Source organism: Artemia franciscana, chromosome 17 (assembly GCF_032884065.1).
Source record: "Artemia franciscana chromosome 17, ASM3288406v1, whole genome shotgun sequence".
NCBI lineage: Eukaryota > Metazoa > Arthropoda > Branchiopoda > Anostraca > Artemiidae > Artemia > Artemia franciscana.
The window spans coordinates 42675718-42688070 of record NC_088879.1 but is presented as its reverse complement, the minus strand read 5'-3'; the positions used below and the strand labels follow the sequence as shown (position 1 = coordinate 42688070).

General features: G+C 34.3%; 1 protein-coding gene across 2 annotated transcripts in view; it reads right to left on the bottom strand.

The window, feature by feature from the left end:
* LOC136038267 (spindle and kinetochore-associated protein 1-like) overlaps positions 1–12353 on the bottom strand; it is a 61514-nt gene that overhangs the window by 28259 nt on the left and 20902 nt on the right. For both annotated transcript variants that reach the window (XM_065721385.1, XM_065721384.1), the window contains exons 2-3: positions 7905–8106; positions 2268–2375 (exon numbers count right to left, since the gene is read on the bottom strand). In XM_065721385.1, the coding sequence (XP_065577457.1) occupies positions 2268–2375; positions 7905–8105 (309 nt within the window). In that variant the 5' untranslated portion in view covers position 8106. The remainder of the gene's footprint in view (positions 1–2267; positions 2376–7904; positions 8107–12353) is intronic.

Here is a 12353-nt window from a genome sequence, read left to right as displayed (position 1 = left end):
GACCCCGAGAGTCCTCAAAGAAAGGGCTATAAGCTATGAACTTTGCCCACTGTTTACATATAGTCTTGATTACTGGGAAGTATACAAACATTTTTCGGAGGAGGGGGATTTTTATGGCAGGGGATGTTACGTGGAAGGATCTTTCCATGAAAGAAGAGCCAGATTTCCCAATATTAGTGAACAAGAGCTAAGAGCTCATATGACACTTGTGACGAGGCAAGAAGAGCTAAGAGCCAAGAGCTCATATGGTATGAGCTCTAACAAAATTCTAAGAATCAATAGATTGATTTAAAAGGAAAATAAGAGGCTTAATGCCGGTCAAAATTTAAAATAAGAGCTCTGAGTCACGATGTCCTTCTAAATATAATAATTCATTATGATCCGATGACCCACTCGTAAGTTATAAATACCTCATTTTTCCTAATTTTTCCTCTCCCTTTAGCCCCCCACATGGTCGAATCTGTGAAAACCACTTTATCAAGTCAATTTGTGCAGTCAATTTTGTGCACACGCCTACCAATTTTCATCGTCCTAGCACGTCCAGAAGCACCAAACTCGCCAAATCACTGAACCCCTCCCCCCAACTTCCCTAAAGACAGGGAATCCAGTACGGTTACGTCATCACATATCAAGGACATTTGTTTATTCTATCCACCAAGCTTCATCCAGATTCCTCCACTCCAAGTGTTTTCCAAGATTTCCCCCTCCAACTCCCCCAATGTCAAAAGATCTGGTCGGGATTTGAAATAAGAGCTCTGAGACATGAATTCCTTCTAAAAATCAAATTTCATTACGATCCGATCACCTATTCGTAAGATAAAAATACCTCAATTTCCACGTTTTCCAAGAATTCCGGTTTCCCCCTCCAACTCCCCCTAATGTCATAGGATCTGGTCGGAATTTAAAATTAGAGCTTTAAAGTACAAGATCCTTCTAAATATCAAATTTCATAAAGATCTGGTCACCCTTTCATAAGTTACAAATACCTCATTTTTCCAAATTACACCCCCCCCCCCCAACTCCACCAAAGAAAGCAGATCCGGTCCGGTTATGTCAGTCACGTATCTTAGACAGGTTTTTATTCTTCCCATCCACTTTCATCTTGATCTCTCCGCTTTAAGTATTTTCTAAGATTTCCGCCCTCCCCCCAATGACGCTGGATCCGGTTGATATTTAAAATAAGAGACCTGAATTACGAGGTCCTTCTAAATATGGATTTTCATGAAGATCCGATCACTCCTTCGTAAGTTAAAAATGCGTCATTTTTTCTTATTTTTCAGAATCACCCCCTCCCAATAGAGCGGATCCGATCCAAATTATGTACATCACGTATCTAAGACTTCTGCTTATTTTTCCCACCAAGTTTCAATCCCGATTCCTCCAATCTAAGCGTTTTTCACGATTTTAGGCCCCCCCCCACCCCATAATCCCCCAATCCGGTTGGAATTTAAAATAAGAGCTTTGAGACACGATATCTTTCTAAATATCAAATTTCATTGAGATCAGATCAGCTGTTCGTAAGTTAAAAATACCTCATTTTTTCTAATTTTTCAGAATTAACCCCCCGCCCCAACTACTCCAAAGAGAGCGGGTCCGTTCCGGTTATATCAATAATGTATCTAGGACGTGTGCTTATTTTTCCCACCAAGTTTGATCCCGATCCCTCCACTCTAAGTGTTTTCCAAGATCTTAGGTTTCCCCCTCCCAACTCCCCCCCAATGTCACCGGATCCGGTCGGAATTTAAAATAACAGCTCTGAGACACGATATCCTTCCAAACATCAAATTTCATTAAGATCTGATCAACCGTTCGTAAGTTAAAATTACTTCATTTTTTCTATTTTTCCGAATTAACGGATAAAAAAACTCACATAAAATATGTAAAAAAAATATAATGTATGTAAAATATGTAATATATGTAAAAAATATGACCTTTTACTATGTTTGCAATGACATACGAAGAAAATACGTTTTGTTTATTCAAATTTATGGTTCAAATGGATTCCCTCAGCGAGGCCTAGTCTTGGCTACAAAAAAGGCCCTCTGTTATATCAGATCAAGCCGAGTTTCTAAGTATTTGCAAAGGAGGTGGATGATAATAAGGTGAATTAAGGTAAAATAAGGTGAATAAAATAAGGCAAATAGTCTAACTTTAGAAGATATTTACTGACATTACGTAAAGCATATTATTTAGATACGACCTAAATCCACCAATAAGTCCGTTATACGTAGGACTAGGAAGAGTATGGCTACGTATGATCTACTCACTTCCCCATTTTCCAAAGGAGCTGGAGCGTTTTCTTCTCGTTCTTCTTTTACTTCCTTCAGAAGGTGCCCATGTTCGGCCACAAGTTTAACCACTCCGGATGTTAGTTCCTAAAATGGATTCAGAAATTGAATCAGCAAGACAAGTTTAGTAATAAAAACACTAGTGAGTCAAAGGACGTACATATCCTTACATGCAAAATCATATCCTTATATGCAAATTGGGGCAGTGGAAGTTGCAACAAGCATGGGCCCAAGTGCTTCACTTCACACCCTTTTATCACACAGGTTCAAAGCAAATACAGAGAGAAAATCTAACACAATAAAAGTAAATTGATAAGCAATTGAGCCTTTTGATAAATATGAAATATATAATCAAATTTAAATATACCAATCATCATCCGAATTGAACCTTTGACAGTTTGCTAATGATAAGGCAAGAGGGAAGAAGGCTATTAAGTATGACCAAGTTTCGAATACAGTGGCAGAGTATATTTTTATATCATATTTACATATTATATCATTTACACATTACATGCAATATATTTTTATTACATATAACTATCGAGAAAAAAATTTTGGATTTGTGAAGTGAAATTATAAAAAAAAAATCTAAAATCTAGGGGTTTTTAAAAAAGGTTGCAAACTGGCCATCTTTTTATAATATATATCTTATAACAAAAAAATATTTTTTATAACAAGATATTTTTTATAGCAAAAAATATCTGCATTAAGCCTCCGTTTCTTGTGGACTGTTTGCATTATTTGAGCGTTTTCTACTGGGACTGCAAGAATCATGCTCCTAGGATCACATTTTTACCTTTCAGCGGTTCTGGTTACAATGCAAGGGCGTGTCTAGGGCAAAATATTTGGGAGGCCCAATGTGACAAGGGCGCAAATGAGCCAAATCTTGGAAGGGGGGCACTGTGACAAAGGTTTCAATCATTAACCAAATTGACAAATGTATTCTAAAAACATTGTAAATGAAGAAAAAAACAGTGAAAGAGTGTACCAGAAAAATCTTGGGGGGCCTGCCCCCGGTCCTCCTAGATCCGCCAGTGCTACATTGATTACCCTGAAATTAGGATATGATGTCATATATAAACGTGAGGGGGATTGAGAAGTTGAAAGGCCGTCATGACATCTTGTATCGGTAGAAAAGAAAAAGAATACCGAACAATTAGCCGGTTAGCCGAACAAATTACCCTGTCCTAAGTACCTGCGACAATCCGTTCGATGCAAAAAGATCGAGAAAAGAAAGAGAATACCAAACAATTACCCGAAGTCCAACAGTTACGAACAATTATCCCTGTCTCAAGTATCTGCGACAATCCGTTCGATATAAAAAGGTCGAGAAAAGAAAGAGAATACCGAAAAATTAGCCGTTTAGCCCTGTCCCAAGTATCTGCGACAATCTGTTTCATATATAAAGACCGAAAAAAGAAAGAGGATACCCAATATAAGAGAATATAGAAGACATTTCGTGAAACTTAAATACATACTTTAACACCCTAGAACCACAAGTACTAACTTTTCAAAAAAAAAAAAAAAATTAAAAAATTTCATTATACGGACAAATATTCAATTTTTACATATTTTGTATAATTAGGTAAGCGCTTTTGAAGTATATATATGTTTAGTTCTATTGTTAAAAATGACTGAAATAATTTATAACGCCAGGAGAAACATTAATTTTAGAAAGTTTAGCAAAAGGATGACAAATAACACAAATGAACATATTTTAAAGATAATTGGAAAAACCCAACATCCGACTGGCTTTCCAATGGTAATTAAAAACGTTTTCCAAAAAATGTTTTTGTGGAATAAAACTATGTAACAAGTCAAATCTAAAACAAACAGAAATTATGAATGAATAAATGAAACTTAAAACAAACAAAAAATAAAATGAATAATAAAGCCGAACTTAAAATGAACAGATATTAGCAGAAATAAGAATTGGGCTAAAACCCCCCTCAGATGCCTTAAACACTAGTGTCATCTGCACTTCACTGAAAACAAAGTGTAGGCTATTTTGAAAGTCGTACTTTTTATTTGGGGTAACGCGATACAAAGAAGACAAGGGCAAAAAGCAATTTCGAGTATTAGAATAAATAAATTTGCAACTTTTGATTTACCTTTACTATTTCAATAGTGCACTTTTTTGTTACAATTTTTCTTTTTGATTCCATTTCACTCAAAATACTAGAATATCGGTACCCGAACAACAAAATGCAATATTTCGAATCGGCAAATGAAAATAACAATTCCCAAGTTGACTTTCTATACATTTGTAAGGAAAGTAATAAAAAAGAAGAAAATACCAATGCGGATTAATTACAAATAATACTAAATTCGTTGTTAAAATCTACTGACAAATTATATTTGATATATTGAAAAATATATATTTATTTATTGATTGAATATACTGAAAAATATATTGATAAATATATCTTTGTATAAATACAAATATAATTCATGATTTTTTTTTTCAGTAAACTAGCCACTCTAACATAAATAATTATTTGATAATATAAAAGATAATGAAAACGATATCATTATTTATATTATAAAATAAAAGTAATACAATATAAAAATTAAATAACTTTTTATTATAATATAAAAAATGATAACATGAAAATAAGCATAACATTTAATAATTATATTGAAAAAGGAAATCACCAATGCAACAGCACAAACACAAGAATAAACATACACAAAAAAAAACAACAAACAAAAACATGTAAACAAAAAAGAAAGACAGAAGGAGAAAGGAAGACTGTTTTCCTACTTTAGTAATTAATATAGATTAGTACTTGATTGCGGCAAATTTTCTTATTAGTTATTGAAGGATTCCTCATTCTTAAATTTTTTCTTTGCATTTATGTGCATATTAATTGAAATATGTTAATTCATAAGTCAAATGTTCTTCGTAGATGAGCATCTAGTTTTTTATGCGACTAACTTCTCTGAACAAGAAAGGATTTAAAATTCTTCAAATTTATTATATTTGTTTCTTTTTTCCTTCATCTAATTTTTTTCATATTTTAGGTTGCCTTTCAAATGAACACTTTTTTTTTTTTTTTTTTTTTTTTTTTCTAGAGATGAACGTCGGTTTCTTTTCTGGTCAATCTCCAATGTTCCTTACTCTGAAAAACAAAGAATGCAAAGATCTTCAAATTTGTTACTTAAATTTAATTTTTCTGTTAATCTTTTTTACCTTTTATTTTATCTTTATTGATGACGGCCATTGAGTAAATGACTAAATTTAATATACTATACCTTTGACCCCGTACAAAAAAAAAGAGAACAGAAAAGAACTGAAAAAAAAATACATCTAATAATCTGAATTGTTTTTGGATTGATCCTCAGATCTTCTACGAAATTCAAGATGACAAAGATTTTTTTTTTTTTTTTTTTTTTTTTTTTTAGAGAAAAACTTATCAGTTCACATATTTACTCTAATCGAGAAAGGATACAAAAATCTTCAAATTTGAAAATTTTATCTATTTTTTCCTTCATCAATATTTTCATGTTTTATGTCATATTTTGTCTTCTAGATAATCACAGATTATTCTTTTTTTCAGAAATGAACTTGGGTTTTCTTTCTGATCACTTTCTCATATTCTTTATTCTGAACAACATAGGATGCTAATGCTTGTCAACTTTTTTCGATTCTTTGTTCTTTATCTTTCTTTAATCTTTTCAATTTTTTATTTTCTTTGTATCTATCTTTCTTTTATGTTCCTACGTTTCAAATGAATTTTCAAATGGGGATACATCAGTTTATTTAGACAGTGAAAAAAGCCCAGATATTTCGATCACATATACAGCGACCGTCATCAGTAGTATTACTGGTAGTATTTTGTGCCTGTTTTCTTCACTGTCTAAATAAATGGATTTATCCCCATTTGAAAATTTATTTCTTCATCATGGAACGGCAGAGTGGTATAAGAAAATAATTTCTTAGGCCTATGTTTCTTTTTCTATCTTCCTGTGTTTCTTTCTATATTACATTATATCTATCTTTCTTTATGATGCTGGTCGTTGAGTTATCAGCTAGAACTGATTGTCTCAAAGTCCAGTCCATTTGCTTTTGGTTAGCTAAATATTTGTTTTGGTTGCCACCTTGATGTTCCAACGTTTCTTTTTCGATCTTTCTACATTTCTATAATACTTTGTATGTATCTCCCTTTCATGATGAAGGTCATCGAGTATATCAGCTAGAACTGATTGTCTGAAAGTCCAGTTCATTTTCTTTCGGTTCGCCAAATATTTGTTTTGGTTGCCACCTTGCCACCTTGATATTCCAACGTTTCTTTTTCGATCTTTCTACATTTCTATAATACTTTGTATGTATCTCCCTTTCATGATGAAGGTCATCGAGTATATCAGCTAGAACTGATTGTCTGAAAGTCCAGTTCATTTTCTTTCGGTTCGCTAAATATTTGTTTTGGTTGCCACCTTGCCACCTTGATGTTCCAACGTTTCTTTTTCGATCTTTCTACATTTCTATTATACTTTGTATCTATCTCCCTTTCATGATGAAGGTCATCGAGTATATCAGCTAGAACTGATTGTCTGAAAGTCCAGTCCATTTTCTTTCGGTTCGCTAAATATTTGTTTTGGTTACCACCTTGCCACCTTGATGTTCCAACGTTTCTTTTTCGATCTTTCTACATTTCTATAATACTTTGTATCTATCTCCCTTTCATGATGAAGGTCATCGAGTATATCAGCTAAAACTGATTGTCTGAAAGTCCAGTCCATTTTCTTTCGGTTCGCTACATATTTGTTTTGGTTGCCACCTTGCCACCTTGATATTCCAACGTTTCTTTTTCGATCTTTCTACATTTCTATTATACTTTGTATCTACATCCCTTTCATGATGAAGGTCGTCGATTATATCAGCTGGAACTGATTGTCTGAAAGTCCGATCCATTTTCTTTCGGTTCACTAAATATTTGCTTCGGTTGCCGTCATGGCATCAGAATTCTCATTTTATCAGAAAATTTTAAAATCACTGACCCTGATCTTACAATTTCTAAATAAACTTCTGAACATAATCGAAAACTCCATTCTTCACAGAATGATTCAATAGTATTATTTGGTGTTTTTGCAAGTCTGTGTCATAGTCATATTTAGTGCAGAAATATTTAAATTTGATTCTAATTCTTGTTTCATTAATATCGTTAAATGTCGTTGCTATGACAAATGTTAGTGCGGTAATTTTTTTTTGTGCCTGTGTTTTTTTTTTCTTTTTCCTCTACTCGGTCTTACCATATTATGTAAAAAAAGTGTTTAATTAATAAATAAACAATTATGACTGAAATATTGAATTATTGAACTTTTTACACGTAATGAACTCTCTCGCAAATCCCCATTATAGAGATGGAATAGGGCTTTCCTATTTATTGGCAGCGGTAGCCACGGCTCTCAATATCTATATCTTTATTACTTTCATATCTATAAGGGAGTATGACTCTGCAAAGTCAAAAGATGATCTAAAGGGCCCGTATTAACTTTGTACTTATTCAGTTTCCTTGTCAGCTTTATCAGCTCTCACAGAAAGCCCAATTACAGAAATATTTCTTTTTATATTTAACGGTACAAAAACACCGCAAAGTCGAAAGCTGAACTTACAGGTCCATATTGATTTTGTATAGTTATTCCTTTGTGGCAGTCAACAATACATCCAGATAAGGTGGCATGTACATCCTCAAACAACTTGAAAAATTCTTGCACGAGTTCTTGATCTTCTGTGCCCACATTTGATAAAGCAGACTCCAAAGCCATCTTGCGTGTCATGTACGCCTCGAGTAAAGTTGATTGTAGATCAGCCATGCTAAAAAAAATCTTGTCAATATTTATACCTTTAAACGAACAATAATTGTATATGTGTATATTTCTTTTTATCGAAAAGGGTGACTATACTTTTTTCTAAAAATTGGCACACTAACTTTTTCCAGTGTGAAAAAACGATTAGATAGATCACAACTTTGAAAATTTTTTTCACCCTCTTAAGAGTCGTTACTATAATTTTCTTAAATCGTCTGCTAACTCAAGCTGGAGACCCAACAAGTGAAGCAAGGACCATCCAGTCATACTATTGGAATGGCTATCATATGTGTTTTAATCTATTGGGTATATGACACCCTCAAGAACTTGACAAATTTCTGAGCCCCGGGATTAAGGACTGTTGCATACAACAGTTTAAATTTGAATTTACGTAAGATTGACTGAAGGTTGTAACCTTCATTGAAAGAACACTTTCCTCAGAAATTATTTTCAAGTCTTGACACATGCAACTACGGACAATACCACATATTCACACAGCAGGAATTTCTTGAAGGTTGGTGATTTTGAGGACCATAATTGCATAATTTAGAGCCCTTTTCCCAGGGACTATGCAGGGCCATGTCATAATCAAAAGCATAGTTATGAGATCTTTGAACTATACTAAAAAAATAGCTGTCTCAAAAACCTGATGGGACGACTATAGGTGAAGGAGACTTTTTGGGGAGGGGGCTAGCCTCCAATCTTTTTGGTCACTTAGAAAGGGCATTATCAATTATAATTTCAGTTCTAATGAGCCAATAAACATTATTCTATGATGTCCAGGTAAGCCACAAGTCCTGGTAAAAAAAAAAAAAAAAAAAAAAAAAAAAAAAAAAAAAAAAAAAAAAAAAAAAAACAGAAAAAAAGGAGTCAGTGCTACCCATGCAAAAAAGTGATTTTCCTTGTAGTTCAAGGTGAGGGATTCTAATTAGCCTATACAAGGTTTTTGACCATACTGATTCCAATGGTGCAATTTTATTTTGGTCAAACGCAATTTTCGAGGGGGTTCAGGCTCTTTTACAAAATCACTATAAATTTGTTTCCACGATAAACTGTTACTTTTAAGACTAACCGAAATGATAGTTACCATTCCTGAATCAGTGACACTTGGCAATTTTTCTCATTACGAATTTTTTTTAAACGCGTTTTTCAACTTTTGGCTACTAAAGGCAATGGTCTGCTCTTTACTAGGTTGCAGCTACTGCTACAACTATGATAGAATCAAAAAACCATGATTGAAAAAAAACGAAACCGATATACACGCAATACCAATACACCCAGTACCGCGTACAGCCCATTTTCCCAGGGACTATGGAGGGTTACTATTCCTGATTCGGTGTCAGATGGCGGTTTTTCTCGTTAAGCAGTTTTTTTTTAAACATGTTTTCCCACTTTCAAACAGTTCGTGGTAACGAACTGTAGTAAGGAGCGATCCGGCTCAATAGTAACAATAGTCAATAAGTTACGAGCCTGAGAAAATTTGCCTCATTTAGGAAAATAGGGGGAAACACCCCCTAAAAGTCGTAGGATCTTAACGAAAATGACACCATCAGATTCAGCGTACCAGAGAACCCTACTGTAGAAGTTTCAAGCTCCTATCTACAAAAATGTGGGATTTTGCATTTTTTGCCAGAAGACAAATCACGGGTGCGTGTTTATTTGTTTGTTTTTTTCCCCAGGGGTCATCGTATCGACCAAGTGGTCCTAGAATGTCGCAATAGGGCTCATTCTAACGGAAATGAAAAGTTCTGGTGCCCTTTTTAAGTGACCAAAAAAATTGGAGGGCATCCAGCCTCCCACGCTCATTTTTTTCCCAAAGTCAACGGATCAGAATTTTGAGATAGCCATTTTGTTTTGCATAGTCGAAAATCATAATAACTATGTTTTTGGGGATGACTTACTCCCCCACAGTCCCTGGGGGAGGGGTTGCAAGTTACAAACTTCAACCAGTGTTTACATATAATAATGGTTATTGGGAAGTGTACAGACGTTTTCAGGGGGATTTTTTCGGTTTTGGGGGTAGGGTTGAGGGAGGGGGCTATGTGGGAGGATCTTTCCTTGGAGAAATATGCCATGGGGGAAAAAAATTCAATGAAAAGGGCGCAGGACGAATCTGGTCACGTTAGAAAAAAAACGTCAAATTAAGAGCTTAATATACAATGATGGGTGTTCGGAGCCTCTCTATTATGGAGTATAATTTGAAAATAACACAACTATACGAGCGATAAAACATATATACCACAACCATAACTCAACTAACGAAAGAACTGCTAAGAGATAACACAACTATAAAGCGAAAACAGGTGAAAACTAACGGGAAAATAAACGAACTAAGAGGTGGAAGGGGCCCAGAGAAAAAATATAATCCTTTTTCAATTTTGAGCCTAACTTCCGCAAAGGAGTAAGCCCCGAAATGTCAGAAGCCCCGAAATACCGAATTATTTTCTTTTCAAACAGTTCGTGGTAAGGAACTGTAGTAAGGGGCGACCCGGCTAAATAGTAAACGAAACTCTAAAAAACAGATTTTGATGCTAAAAGATACATCAAAAGAATCGAATTTTTACGCTGATTCTAAATATATAAGTTTCAATTAATTTAGTCTTTGTCATCAAAAGTTATTTGCCCTGAGAAAATTTGCCCTATTTTGGAAAAAAGGGGGAAACATCCCCTAAAAGTCTTAGAATCTTAACGAAAATCACATTATCGCATTCGGTATATCAGAGAACTCTATAGAAAAAATTTCAAGCTCCTACCTAAAAAATGTGGAATTTTGTATTTTTTGCCAGAAGGACAAATCACGGGTGCGTGTTTATTTGTTTGTTTGTTTTTTTTTGTTTTTTTTTTCCCAGGGGTCATCTTATTGACCAAGTGGTCCTAGAATGTCGCGAGAGGGCTCATTCTAACGGAAATGAAAAGTTCTAGTGCCCTTTTTAAGTGACCAAAAAAATTGGAGGGCAAATAGGCCCCCTCACATGCTCGTTTTTTTCCAAAAGTCAACAGATTAAAATTTTAAGATAGCCATTTTGTTCAGCATAGTCGAAAACCATAATAACTATGTCTTTGGGAATGAGTTACTCCCCCACAATCCCTGAGGGAGGGGCTGCAAGTTACAAACTTTGACCAGTGTTTACATATAGTAATGGTTATTGGGAAGTGTAAAGACGTTTTCATGGGGATTTTTTGGTTGGGAGGGTGGGGTTGATGGGAGAGGGCGTTGTGGGAGGATCTTTCCTTTGAGGAATATGTCATGGGGGAAGAAAAATTCAATGAAAAGGGCGCAGGATTTTCTAGCATTACTATATAAAAAACAATGAAAAAATAAACATGAAAACATTTTTTCAAATGAAAGTAAGGAATAGCATTGAAATTTAAAACAAACAGAGATTATTACGCATATGAGGGGTTCTAAAAATACTTTAGCATAAAGAGCGAGGTATTTAGGAGGAGATAAATACCTCGCTCTTTATGCTAAAATATTTTTAGTGATTTCAACTATTTATTCTACGGCCTATTTGATTCAGGGGTCATTCTTAAAGAATTGGGACAAAACTTACGATTTAGTGTAAAGAGCGAGGTATTAACGAGGGTACAAACCCCCTCGTACACATAATAAAAATATAAGAATATAAAAGTTTGTTACGTAAGTTAATTCTTAAGTTACGTATATTTTTTACTAATAAAAACGTTCGTTGAATATTAAAAGTTCAAGTAGCCTTTTTAAGTAACCGAAAAATTGGAGGGCAGCTAGGCCTCCTTCCCCACCCCGTATTTCTCAAAATCGTCTGATCAAAACTAAGAGAAAGCCATTAAGCCAAAAAAAAATTAATATACTAATTTCATTTCGATAATTTATGTGCGGAGAGCCAAAATCAAACATGCATTAATTCAAAAACGTTCAGAAATTAAATAAAAAAAACTAGTTTTTTTAACTGAAAGTAAGGAGCGACATTAAAACTTAAAACGAACAGGAATTACTCCGTATATGAAATGGGTTGTCCCCAACGCAGTCCAACGCTCTTTACGCTAAAGTCTTTAATTGTTTTAAAAAGTAGAATTGTGGCAAAGAGTCAAACTTTAGCGTGAAGAGCGAGGGACTGCTGAGGGGACAACCCATTTCATATACGGAGTAATTTCTGTTCGTTTTAAGTTTTAATGTCGCTCCTTACTTTCAGTTAAAAAAACTAGTTTTTTTTATTTAATTGCTTACTATGGGCTGTGGTTCGCTCTTTACTAGGTTGAATCTACTGCTGCAAC